Source organism: Sander vitreus, chromosome 8 (genome assembly GCF_031162955.1).
Source record: "Sander vitreus isolate 19-12246 chromosome 8, sanVit1, whole genome shotgun sequence".
Lineage (NCBI taxonomy): Eukaryota > Metazoa > Chordata > Actinopteri > Perciformes > Percidae > Sander > Sander vitreus.
The window spans coordinates 7,066,701-7,081,308 of record NC_135862.1 but is presented as its reverse complement, the minus strand read 5'-3'; the positions used below and the strand labels follow the sequence as shown (position 1 = coordinate 7,081,308).

Here is a 14,608-nt window from a genome sequence, read left to right as displayed (position 1 = left end):
AATTAGAATTCAGCCACCAACTCAATACAATGAAGGCTAATGAGATTGTGGTTTGTTTGTGCAGCTCACAGCATTGAAAACTGCCATAAAACTTGCATTCCTCCACAATGGATTTCCTTGGAACACACATTGCAAATTGCAAATATATTGACATCTGGAAAAACTGCCAGATCGCCAAAGCTATTTTAGGGGCGCGTAGAAAAATTGTCTCATGTGTTTTGCGTCATCTGATTGGTTCTTCTGATTGGCCTTAGAGACCACCGAACAAACTATTCAGAATGAATATATCGGTATGGTTGGGCATTGTTTTGATTTTAACAATTCTTCTTTTCGGTTCCGGTTCTTATCTTACCGATTCTTTGAGGGATGGAGTTGAAACGGGTCACATGCTTATTTCACAGATAAGAGGAACATAACAACAACATTTCCATTTTATTCCCAGTAATTTCCAGATTCCACATTCCAGTTAATTGCCATGAAAAGTTTCCACCTTGAATATTCCTGGAATTTTGCACTTATTAGTCAAACGGTGCTGTTGCAGCAGACTAAGGGGATTTCTTCTCACAAAATGTTATTTTGATTCAATGGTGATTTACAGTTTTACCGGGCTTTTTCCAACTGAAAATAAAGCCACACTTTAGAGCTCCGCTTACTGTGCTCCATGGCTGCAACCAGGATGGGAAATTAACTTTTTTGCCACAGTGGCTGGTGGATGCCCAATTTTACCAGCCACTTATATTTTTTACCTGCCACTTTTTCCGGAATTCAAATTTATAAAAGAAAGTGCACTAACATATTTTGATTTGCTTCAATACATTATTTTTTATTATCATTAATACATATTTTATTAATATAGGCAAATAAAAAGTGAGGTGAAAAAAAGCCTGTGTAGAGCAGATAGCCTTTATTGTCACACTCTGCTCCTGGGGTCCCGTCTTCGCCAGCTGTATGGCAGTGCACTTGATATGAGACTTGGATGACTCGTGGTCTTTTATTGCTTCTAGTTTAAGGTTAGTTGTTAATCTAACGAACGAATTGTTTGCATTTTCTGACGACACGTAGGTTCGACAGTAAATACAGTGCATGGACTGGTCGTCGGGAAGGTAGGCTAACCATTCCCTCGTTTTCCCTTCGTCATCAATGTGCCACTTGTTCGAAAAGTACCTTCTCTTTTTCTTTACTTCGCCCTCAACAGTTTGTACATTCATAGCTACTGCTCACTCCGCGGCGGGCCTCTTAACTGTTCTTAATATGTTGCCACATTTTTTTAACCGATAATTTTCCTTTCTTCTTTACCTCAGCTCAGCTATATGTGTCACGGTCCATTCGGCGCCGTGACACACGGACTAGCGCTGTGTCCGTGACTCACGGACTAGCGCTCTGTCCATGACACACGGACTAGCGCTGTGTCCGTGACTCACAGACTAAGGCTGAAAACCAATCAACAAAAGTGCATTACTGTTACTTAGCAACAGCATTCTTTGACAAAAGCTGTCCAATCCGTTACAAGGAATCCTAAATATCGGTCAATACCGACCAGTGTACCGATTGATTGGCACACCCTTAGATCATTCATAACTCTTAACAAAATTGCTTTTCTTTCATGATGCCATCATTTCAAAAGAACAATTATTTTGTCCAGATGGTGGCTTCATCATTTTAGAAGAAAAGTCTTCACAGGCTCTGATCTCAAAATCATTCAGGTCATTACCAGGCTGACTTCTTCTGTCGAGTCATTACCAGGCTTTTATCTTAGGCCGACATAAAACAACAGGAGCAGCTCGGTCTCCAGCAGCAGCTGGCAGATTTTAGGTCAGTGGAAACTAAATTCAGTCCAAACTCTTTGTTCTTCTGTTCATTATGTGTCTCAAAACAGGTTTACAAGACTTAGTTTTCCAGTAAAATGACATCTTTCAAAAAAACACAACTTCCTCCTAAACCTATAGAGATGGATGATAGTGAACAATCAAATAACACAAATTTTTTTGACTGCATTTAAATACCTCAACATTTATATATTTATATTTATATTTATATATATATATATATATATATATATATATATATATATATAATGATATTGCACCATGTTTCAATCATTATATTATGGAAGATAGTTTAGGGGTGATTGGTGCTTTTAGAGATGAAACAATTAGTTGATTCATGGAATAGTTAATAGACAAAATTAAGAAGCAACTATATTGATAATTGATTAACAGTTTGTCATTTTTCAAACATAAATGCCGAAAACATTGCTGGTGCACCTTCTCATATATGAGGATTTGAAGCTTTTCTCTGTTTTATATGATACTAAACTAAATATATATTGGCTGGACAGACAAAACAAGCTATTTAAAGACGTCATCTTGGGTTTTGAGAAATTTTGATGTAGGCCTACATTTTCATTATTTTCGAACACTTTACAGACAATAAAAGTAACCGTTAGTTACAGTCCTAGGTGCTTCATTCACACACAAGAAACATGAAAGTGATCATAGTAGTGTGGATATGATGATCAGGGGTAGAACTGAAGAGAACATAATAAGACATACTCTCAGCTACAGTATATTATAATATTAAAATATCAAAAGTCCTAGATATGACACTCTCCTATCTCAAAACTGTATTGATATTATAGCGATAGGTGACAAACTAAAGGAAGAAATGTGAATAAATGAGTGACGAAACGAAACGAACGCGGATGCTTCCATTCAGGGAAGGAGAGGTGAATGGTTTGATGTATGGCTACAACTAACAAATACTTTTCTTATCCTGTAATCTGCTGTGTATTTTCCTGATTTTTTGGTTGATAAAACAGCATTAAAAAGATGAAAAATGGCTATTACCCCAACCCTAACTCAAGTGCAAGCTGCGGTATTCAAATTGATTATTTTGTCCAGCCAACAGTCAGAAACCCCAAAAAATTATCATTTTTATATTTCCAGCCAATTCAATTCCAGACCTTAAAGTGCTCAAAATAGCAATACAATTCCATGACAACTGGGCAAACTCCATCTGCTGATGACGATCGGGAGTAGGATTGAAAGCTTCAGAAGAGCTATGATGTGGACCTTGGGGTGATGTTGTTTTTGTGTCTCTGGGTGAAAAAAGAACTTTCAAAGATTTTCTATCATAGAAATCAAAGAAAAAAAGCACATTTGTGTTTGAAAAAAGACTAACGATTAATCAGTTATCAGAAGTGGTGTGGTTTCATTTTCTGTCAATAATAAATCAACTGTAGTTTGATTAAAAAAAATAATAATTATAAAATATAATATATGATTTAAATAATTTTTTATAGCTATCAAAGTCATCAGATCTCAACCCAACTTAACACCTGTGACAGATTTCGGAGCAATGTGCCAGAAGGGGCTCTCCACCACCATCATCATTAAAACATCAAATGAGGTAATATCTTTTGGAGAATGCTCTTCATCCCTCCAGCAGAGACGTTGGAGAATCAATGCTAAATAGCACTGAGGTAGAGCATAAACAGTTAATTGAGTTAAAATATTGATGGTCAACAAAATGCTAGAAAGTAGGAATAAATGATAATAAACAGTTAATTATATTCAGGGTAATGATATGCAGGTAAATCCATATTGAAAATAATAGTTGCAGCCCTAAACTGGGGCTGTTCTGCAAGCATGTGTTGGAAAAACACCTTAAAAAGACACTTTATGTTGGTTTTTACCTTAATTTGTGTTACTCATCTCTATGCATTATTTGCGTTTAATTGATCAATCGGTCCAGAAAACAGTGAAAATGTCTAGCACAGTTTCCCATAGTCCCATCTGATGACATCTTTATCTTGTCTGTTCAACAGTCCAAAACCCAAAGGTATTCACTTTACTGTCATATAAAACAGAGAAAAGCAGCAAATCCTCACATTGAGAAGCTGTACCCAGAAACGATTGGTGTTTTTGATTGAAAAGTTACAATTAATCTATTATCGGAACAGTCAATGATTTTCTGTGGATCTGTGGATTTTCAAGTGTCTCATCTCTAATATAGATACAGTAGATAGATAGATAGATAGATAGATAGATAGATAGATAGATAGATAGATAGATAGATAGACTATTTAATAAAATACATAAACTGTGATTAGGGGTGACTACAGGAGGTGTGTCTTATCGGCCAGTTGCAGCATCCAGAAATAACTCTCTTCCTCCCAACCCCACCTACAGTACATCCCTCTACTATTAGTGCTATAACAACGGAGTGGAGAGGATAGTGCTTCAGTAGTAAATCTACCATCCGAACCAAACACACTGCCCATGCCTGCTTCATCCAGTCTGCACCCACAGCATCCATAGAATTTGTGGATTATTACCAGGCACGAAAACGTGGCTATTTGCTGTGATAAAACATAAATTCCCACAGATGTGCATATGGCATCTGTATCAGAGCAGTACAGTAAATACATGTCAACTCTGATTTCCATCTGGCGATCATAGGCAAACCCTATCGAAGTCCCTATATTACCATGCAACTTCCACTAGGCTACTGTATAGAAAGATAATTGAACCCTAAAAGGATGTATATCAGGCTAAACTCAGTAATAACAGCAATTTAAACGGTAGCGAACGTAGTTCCTGGTGCCTTTATTCTCCACTACATCCAGCAGTGACCGACATTTACTCCCGGTCAAGTGTCAAATATCAAAACTATTCAACAATTTCAAACAGATATATAAACATGTCATTTGTATTTCTAACAGCAGTAGACTGTGTGGAAAACAGCAGTTTGTACTCACCGACAAGAAACCGTGAGTTCAACTTTGGTGGCAGGTATCGCAGCGGTAAAAGGGTCTGCGTCCCCAATACACGCCATATTCATCGAGCTGCTGCTTGGTCGATCACAAATCGCCCCGTATCCAGCGCCTTAAAGGCGACATGAGAGGAACCGAGTTAAGATGATAAGGGAGGGGGGGAGCCTTGCAACGAAAAGACAACAAGTCGTTTGTTTTTGGAAGCGCGAAGCACCGGAGAAAGAGAGATAGAGGAACGCGAAGCTGCAGCGCGCTGGAGTGGCGTCTCTGTGCGCCTCGGTGCTCCGGAGGAGAGAGGACTGTGTGAAGGGGAGGGAGGACACATGCACACACATAGGCTACATATAAAAGGGGGAGTGTACAGTATTCATCCACACAGGATCACATAGCTTGACAAAGATACATTAGATTAGATTAGGGCCATGTTTACCAACCGCCAATAAAAAAATCAGAAGAAGGGCCATGTTTAGTTCAAATTCAAGGTTTTGGTGTTGGAAATTAACGTTGGATTATTTTGGGCGGGTAAAGGCTTGAAACGGAAAAGTGTAGTTTAGTTAAGGGTTGAGCTGCAGAACTATAAGTCAAAATCAACTTTAAAAAGCACAAAAGTCAGCTTAAAGGGGTGGTTCAGAATTTTCGACATAGGACCTCATTTCCAAGTTAGCCAGTGTGTTATTTATCAGTGGAGACCGTTTTCAACACTTTTCATCCAGTCCTTCCAGTTGCAGAGTTTGCTGGTGCTAGGCTAGCAAGTCAACAGTATGCTAGCCTGCCACTAAAAACAGTCTTACCCACTCCACAGTACACCCGAGGCAAATAAATGATAACCCCAGACCATCGATGTAAATGTGCACTACAGTCGGGACACCTTAGTAGAAGCCTAGTACATTGGTATTGAAGCATTGGATTGGAAACTAAGGACTAGGCAACATGGTGATTCAGTGTGCATTTAGAAATTGTAAAAAATAAACCAAACAGATGGGCACCACAAAGTTTCCACAAATTTCCATTGGGAGATCCAGAAAGGAACCAACTGTGGCTTCTTGCTGCTGGCTTGGACATCAAGGCGGAGACTCTACTCAAGTGGAAAATGTGTAGTGATCATTTTAGACCAGACGACTTTGAAAAACCCCACAATCTAAAGGACCACAAGTCACTGACAACAAATGCGGTTTCATCAGTCTTTCCAGATGCACCAACAGCTACTGATGAACAGGTAATAACTTTTGGTAGGCTACTCTAGCTAATAAAGCTAGCCCCTTTCATAACAGCCTAGCTGCTACTGATAGATTGAGACAGACAACTTTAATGGAGATAACGTTACCGTTCAATGCATTGTGGAGAGTGACAACGTTAGCTAACGGTATAGCTACACTCTTGGTAGATACCTGGCTGGGCTAACTGCTAACTTTAGGTAACTGCTGACAGAAAAGTCATGTAAGCTCGGACAGTTTACATGCAAATTGCAACGGCAGTTAAATAAACTCATGTGATTGTCATGGAAACTGGCTTTCTCAGTAGCCTAGGTAATATCACTCTGCCACTGTTGTAGCCTATGCTACCAACTACAGGGAACAAAGTATAACTATTGTAATGTGATGCAAGGGTAGTTTATTTCTAACATTATTCTATCAACACAGACATTTACATCGATAGTCTGGCGTTATCATTTATTTGCCTCGGGTATACTGTGGAGTGGGTAACACTGTTTTTAGTGGCAGGCTAGCAGATACTGTTGACTTGCGCTAGCCTAGCACCAGCGAACTCTGCAACTGGAAGGACTGGATGAAAAGTGTTGAAAATGGTCTACACTGATAAATAACACACTGGCTAACTTGGAAATGAGGTCCTATGTCCAAAATTCTGAACCACCCCTTTAACACAGGACAGACATGCTAACTTTAGCATACATTCAGGTCACAGAGCTAACGTTAATTTAGCTAGCTAAACTAACGTTTTTGGTGCTTCGGTCATGTTTGGAAAACCCAGAAGGTCTTTAAAAATGTACAGAACAGAATCTTCGAATATTATTCTAAACATCTGGATGAAACAATAATGTATCCTCTAACATTAACGTTACACGATAAAATGGGATTTTTCCCAAGTTTCTTGTCTAAGTAACCGGCAGGCAGCCATCTTTGTTTTGATTTTGAAAACGGAAGGAAATTGCGGCAGACAAGTAAAAAATATATATACAGCATACATCTATGTATAGCCTTTTTTATCATTCAGGAATATTTTGGATTCTGGAAATACCTTTAGAACAATGAAGTGCTTTAAATACCTTCTGGGTATTGGCAAGTTAATTCATTTATTTATTTATTTTTAGATGGTTAGCTAGCTAATGTTCTCTGTCAACCTGACCTGATGATGACACTAGAAGAGGGATCACTGGTGTGGATCAACGGAAGTACATGTAGGCTATCTTTTGATAAGAACAAAGTAACTCTCAGGAAAAACTGAGAATACTGTCTAAAGGAAGATATTTTATACTATGTCTGAAAATATGATGAAAATATAAGGATTTCCAAGGGAAAAGAATAAAACTTCTGCGAATTTGACTTAAATTTTAATCCTCCATCCAAGTCTGTTAAAAAAGTTAAAATTAGGGTTCAAGGAAACCATGTAATCAATTCATTACTAAGAGTTTGGATTAGACACGTTTTAGTTATAGTTAAGGTGAGGGGCCTCCACGGAATTAATGTAAATGAGACTTTGACATGATTGACTGTTAATTCAGAGGGATATAAGGGGTGAAGAGGCCTTGTGTTGTTGAAAATAGATCAAAACAATATACAAATTTCAACAGAATGGAGGAAGAATTATGACAAAAAACTCATAGAAAAACTATGTCCAGACACTCAAGGTTGGTTCCAAAAAATGATAAAAGGCCTTTAATTAGCAGGGTAAGACATTAGAAATACACCAATGCGTATCAGCTTGAGCCTTCCTTAAAAAAATGCCCATCGAAGGCCTATATATTTTTCGATATCATTTCTATTGCATTTTTGAAAAAAACAGCAGCCGAACTGCATTATGGCAATATTTACGTCATTTGGGAGCCGCTTTACATTCTGATCCTTTCACGTTATTTTCATTTTGCACTAAAGTTCTTAATAAAATGAGAAAATACTCAGTATGTTTCATTTGTCAAGTATTTACACAGGAGTATACACAATTAGGCTTTACCATGTGGTTATTTTATATATAATTTATTTATTGAATAACCAGAAAACATGCTATGTCATGTATATTGTTATCAAAATATGAAATTACCTAGGCTATATATCGGGATACAATATTTTGGCAATATCATCCAGCCCTACCTGAAAACGTCTACACCTGACAACCAAACGGAATTACACAAAAGTAATTATGTAATCACTGGGCTGTACATGAATTATAACTATTCTGTGTACCTGCTGCAACACACTTTCCTCTCTGCCCACATGAAGCTAGCTGCTTCCATCAACAAGGTAAGGTCAGGTAAGGTGTGTCACGTGAGCTGAGGCCAGTTTCAGAGCCAGATGACAAAGACCACTTGATGAGCAAAACAAACTCAATTAACCAGTCCAGCATGGAAATGAGAGCTAAAAATGGGAATTAATGTGTCAGCTCCAATTAGTCTGAAGTAATAGACAGAAAGTTCATTCTACAGGTCAAACACCTGTTAGATAAAAAATGAGCCATGTGTATTCTGTGGGGTGTTTTTTACTGACTTGCATGTTCCAGCCCTCTGAATGATCAAAATGTTGCTTCTCAGCATCCTGTTATTGTCCAGAGCAGTGGTTCCCAACCTTTTCGTCTTAAGACCCCTTAACCAAAAGTTCTGGTGGTTGATGAACACAGATACAGCATGTGCTGATTAGCTCTCATAACGGGCCGGGTGGGTAGCGCACTGCCATGAGTCCATGATGCTAATGTCTGATTACTCCACATTTTCAATGTGATATTTTGTGATTACGTTCTGAATCTGCAATGTTCTTGATCAGGCAAATCAGAAAGTCAGTAGCAGGCTACAGTGGAGTTGCATATTAAAGCAACAAGCACTTTTCCCGCTTTGGTCCCCCTACAGGTTGGAAGCGGAATTGTTCATTACCGCTGTTTGCCAGATCGGGTAGCGGCTTTGTAGTTCGAATGAGACATAATGAGACATTACAACAGCGGTAATAGACAATTCCGCTTCCAACCTGTAGGGGGACCGAAGTGGGAAAAGTGCTTTAGTGTTGCTTTAAGTGGTTTGGGGTCCTTCTGTAAGTAATTTTGGGGTACAATTTGGTTTTGAAGAATTCTACAAGCAGCAATACCACAGGCCAAGCAATCAGCCCGTTCCAAACAAGCACATTTCAAGATTATTTTTTGGTGCTTTTTCCCTTTATTAGAAAGTGACAGTGGATAGACAGGGAGAGAGAGGGCCAGAGAGATGAGGGACGACACGCAGCAAAGGACAGCAGGTTGGATTCGAACCTGCACCGCTGCAAAGGACTCAGCCTACATGGGGCGCACGCTCTTACTGGGTGAGCTAGAGACCGCCCCCCCCCCATATTTTCAACGGGCACTGTAGTAGTTGATATAATGTTAAGATCAGGTAATTTGGTCAATACATCCCCACTTTTCAGCCTTTTCTATTTCTAAAACCAAGCAAAACAACTGCAAACATAAGCATAAAGTTATGTATAGGCTATAATCTACAGTACTGCATGGCCCAAAGTATGTGGGCATCCTAATAAAGTATCTGGACACTTGGAAATACAAAACCATGAGCATTAATCTGCTACTACCATTTAACAGCTATAACATAACTCTTTTTTTATGACGGAGCTGAAACCTCAATATTTCTGCATTTCTCTGAGTCACATTTTGGATGAAGTAACTGAATGAGGCTTTCACAATTTCAGTGTAATTGTCTGGCAAAAATTATGCCTAGTTACACTACAGCCTCATCCTGAATTCAGCACATGGCACACAATGGCCACAAGATGATCTGACTCCTATTTTCCTCAAAGACATTAAGAAAAAATGAATAACACAAGTCGGTTGGGATTTTAAGAAACTAAAGTTAAAGCCATAGTGTGTAGTTTCTGTTGCACCCATGAGGAATTCTAAGTAATGACAACAAAACTGTTGGCGCGTCCACATGATACAAGCCTTCCGTGATCGCACATACATCATACTGTATGTAATGTATTTTGTGGATTTGATCTGCATATAAATGAATAACATAACAAAAAGCATTGACATTGTGAGCATGTTAGCATGCTGACAACGTTCAGTTTAAAAGCAAGGCAGCTTTATTTATTTAGGCTACATACCTGCAAACTAGTCGTTTTTCGGCGAAAATCGCCGTTTTGAATGGGAAAATGTCATCTACGTAACGGACGTTAGAGGGAACTGAAACATCGCCGCACGGGACGCTAGTTACGGTAACACTACACTCGACAGCAGGTAACGTTAGCCTACCGTTAGCTAGCAGCTGGAGTAAACACGGTTAAAATGCTGACAGCTAAACGGTGTAAAAGTGTGTCTGTATTTCACTGGAGAGGACTGTAACACCAGACTGTAGCTGCCGCTGTAAACAACACAGACTCAGCCTCGTGCTGCATTCAAAGTAATTCTAAAATACCCTTTTCCCATCCAGTGTTTTTTTTGTCGTTAACAGGAATTTACTGGTGAAATAAGTTATTGTTATAAGCTATTGCTATTACATTTTTAATAAATCATTTAATTTGAAATATATATATATATATATATATATATATATATATATATATATATATATATATATAATTCTTTCAGTTCAGGCACCATTTTAAATGTATCGTTTTAGCACCGAGAAATAGTTGTTTTTTCCCTTTATTTCCTTCTGGGGGGGGGCTAACACAGAGGCAATTCAGAGAGTGTTAGAATGACATTTCAAAACAATAAACAATAAAACACCAAAATAAAATCAGTTAAGAGAATAAAATGAGATTTTAACCACCACTCTGCCTTAGTGCAGCCTTACAGAGCTGCTAACATGGCTGTATCCTCTTTGGGGTAATAACATTTTGTTTGTTTTTCCTCTAAGGCCTTTACAAATATTTTTATTAAAACAATCAGAGAAGGTGGAATTACTTACTGACATAGGACTTTATGAGATATGTGATGAGAAGTTGTAACTGCTTAATTTTAAGGGGTCATAAGAAAAAAAAGGTTGGGAACGACTAGCTAAAAGGATGCTGCGGAGCTCCATTTTAATCACTCAGGGGTCTGGAACATGCATGTCAGTGAAACCAAAATCACCCCACAAAAAACACATGGCTCTTTATTTGGCAAATCTAACAGGTGTTTGACCTTTATTTAACCAGGAAAGGGCCTCATTGAGATTAAAAAAAAACATGCTGACATGAGCATTTAGCTCAAAGCTCGGCTGTGCCTGAGTACATTCTTACAGTGGCGCTAACATGGCTGTAGACACGTGTCTTGTTTTAATCTGTTTTGTTTAGCTGAGAGCAAGACATGATGGGTCTAAATGATCTCAGCCTTTATTCAGTAGTTCAATAAGAGCTTTGTACAGCAGCTGAGGGAGTGATCCAGATGAAGTGGTGATTTGAGAGGGCTTTGTCCAACTCCTTGGTGTAGCTGCCTGACACAGCTTTAATATTAGGGAACTATTCTATTAACACTTTACCGGGGAACTGCTCGTACTTCCTCCAAGATAAATTTATAATTCTTCCCAAGCTTTTGTTATTAAGTCTTTGGAGATCCATATTGGCCATGGAGTCATTAATAATTTTGGTATTACACTTTGATTGATACAGTATTTAAAAGTTATTGGAAACTTTGCCAATTTCTTCTTGGATGGCAGAAATATTACTTTTTAGGATTCTTTTTAATATCTGAATCGGAAGCTTGAGTTGAGCAAGTAGTTTGACTTTAATCAAAATGCTTGCATGACTTGAATTTGGGTTTAATCCCTTACATTGTAAAGTCGTTCTTGCTTTAAGCTGCCAGTGTATCTGGACTGACAGAATTGTATTATATTCCTGCCTCAGTGCCACAAATAGATTTCAAATTATCAGAGTGCGAAGCTGCTCTGACAGCGTCTAATGACTGTCTCTTCAATCTCCCTTTCTTTTAATTTGCCAGAAAGAAACATGGTCTTGTGATAGTTTTTCTAAAACCTATTAACGGCCTTAACCCTGCCTGGGTGGGTCCATTATTACAAGCTCATGTTGTGCAGCTGTTCAAACCCGCTGAACTTTATTTTAAATTCTAGTTAAGATCCCAAACTTTCAAAAGATATTAAATATATCAAGCTAAAATTTGAGAAAAAGTAAATAAAATGATACTTTTGTTTTCATGTAATGGTGTTTAAATACAGTGTAGTATATATTAGGGCTGCAACAAACATTTATTTTCATTATCAATTAATCTGCCAATAATTTTCTGAATTAATTCATGAATCGTTTGGTCTCTAAAACATCAAAAATCACTAGGACCCACTAGAGCCCAAGTTGGCGTAAAAAAATGCCTTGTTTTGGCCAACCAACAGTCCAAAACCCAAAGATATCCGACTTACTGTAATGTAAGACAAATAAAAGCAGCAACTTCTCACATTTGAGAAGCTGAAATGTTCAAATGTTTAGCAGTTTTACTTGAAAAATGACTTGATTGACAGTTGCTACCACTACATTTTAAGTTTGTTTGTTTTTCTTCACAAAGTTGCATTTAGCATTTTTTAAGAGAATGGCTTGTAGACCCAAAACAATAGTAATGATAGTCAAATATTAGTAGTCTACTGATAAGGGCACAGCCACGTTAATGAAAGTTACCCTCATGATGATTTGACATTGTTCAGTGTAAAAGGGTCTTTCATATCTAGCTTGTGCTGAGGCAGGTCAAAATCTCTCTCTAAGGGGCTCAGCAGTGAGCAGCAGGGCTCGAGTAAAATTGTGCACATCTCTGCATCTTGAGAATCAGCTGGTGGTGCTGTTTTTAAATGAGGATTAATAGCCTTACATCAAAGAAAGAGGCTACTGACCAATGAACACATCTGCCGTTTGTGGAAAAAGTCAGCAAGAGTAGCAGTAATGGTAACGGCTTTGTTAAACAAGAGGTAAGTCTGTGTATAGTGGAAGTGATTTAAAGTTGTTCAGAGTTGGTGTCTGTAAACTCCTGGCACAAAAAGTACTGCTGAGTTGTTTGGGTCAAATTCAACCCGACATTATCTCAGTGTCATCCACACAGTCGACGCTGTAACATTCCCATCAGGAGGCCGGTGATTGGTGCTGCCTGTCAAACAGACACTGATGGCCCCCCCGAGTCGTTCATTAGGCAAAGTCTCCGTATGAGTGTTCTCTCTGGATTGTGGGACTATCACAGCTATGTGTTAGACTTGTAAGTATTGGGTCATTTTTATTTATACAGCCCAAAATCTGGGCTTTACGATATGTAGGCTACAGCATGCGACACCCTCTACCCTCAGATCCTGGTTTGGATCAGAAACTTCCCCATCGCCAAAAACAACTATTAAAAAAGGAGCAGCAACATACGTGTTATTGTATACAGTCTACAGTACACTATAACTGGTAAGATGTTATATTAGTAGTAACATTGGGGCCAGGCAACAAGTAGAGTTATATTACCAATATAATAAGTACCACTATAATAAGTACTCAGACCCTTTAAAAGTTAAAGTACCAATACAACAACAACAATCTAAAAATACACCATTACAAGTCCTGTATTCAAAATCATACTCAAGTAAAAGTACAGAAGTATTATCAGCTAAATCTGCTTTTAAAAGGAGACTGTCCTCCCCTGAAACACGCAATAAACTACAGTATATTGTCTTATGGTTTGGAGGACTCAAAGTTCTTGTTCCACAGTACAATGTGCAGTAAAATGTAACTGCAACAGTCCAAAACAACATAGGCTAGTGGAATTATTGCTGCTACAATAGTTTTAAAAACAGCCTAATTATACAACATAAAGGACCAAACTAAAGTACTTGAAATGTAATGTGTACAGTAATTAAGGTTATAATTTTTGTTTTAACCATGCACTCCTCACTGCCTGGTTGCCTGTAATTACTGACTGGGCAAAGCCTTCATGCTCCAGACCCACAGGGGCTCCAACAGCTCCATAATCATTATGTCAGATGGTATGTAATAATACAGTCTTGTAGATGGTCTAGTGTCAAAGTTTACATAGTGTAAATACCTGAATAGATTTGTTATTGTCCAACTCGCTGGTCAACGGAACCCACAGCTCATTTTTGCCCTGTGGCCTCCTTGTGAATCTTGGGTTTGTCAGTGAAGGAATCTAAGCTATTCTACTGCTTCTCTTATTAGCCAGATGCCTAAAATGTAAATGAAAGTATTTCTGGACAATGACAGCTCTGAGGATTTAAAAAAAAAAAAAGGAGGAAAAAAACCTTCTGGTCAGTCCTGTAGGTGCTGCTACTGCCATCTTGTGGTCATCGCTTCAAACATCTGAAGGCAAGACTTGTTTCCTCACTTAAACCTCAGTATCTGCTACACAGAAAGTAGCTTCACCTACAGCAAACAGGTGTGAAAAGAAACAGCAACTCTGGGAATTTATTTATATATATATATATATATATATATATATATGGATGAAGAGCTCTTAACAGCAGTGTTGCATGCTAATCATTCTGGTCTTGTGAAAAGATTTAAGATTTTTGGAGAAACCTGTAGACACAGTCCCAAGAACTGCAACATATTGCATATTTGATTAATAACAGAAGAAGTGGCATTAGGAAACAACCTTCATCTCTGTAAAAGCTATGGGTTGTCAGCAAAAATAAGCAATAATGGAGTCTTGTAGGGG

General features: G+C 38.2%; 1 protein-coding gene across 1 annotated transcript in view; it reads right to left on the bottom strand.

Annotated features, from left to right (window-relative positions):
* LOC144521887 (copine-8-like) overlaps nucleotides 1-5,038 on the bottom strand; it is a 68,258-nt gene extending 63,220 nt beyond the window's left edge. The window contains exon 1 of the mRNA XM_078256535.1: nucleotides 4,760-5,038. Within this exon, the coding sequence (XP_078112661.1) occupies nucleotides 4,760-4,842 (83 nt within the window). The 5' untranslated portion in view covers nucleotides 4,843-5,038. The remainder of the gene's footprint in view (nucleotides 1-4,759) is intronic.
* Nucleotides 5,039-14,608: the final 9,570 nt, after the last annotated feature.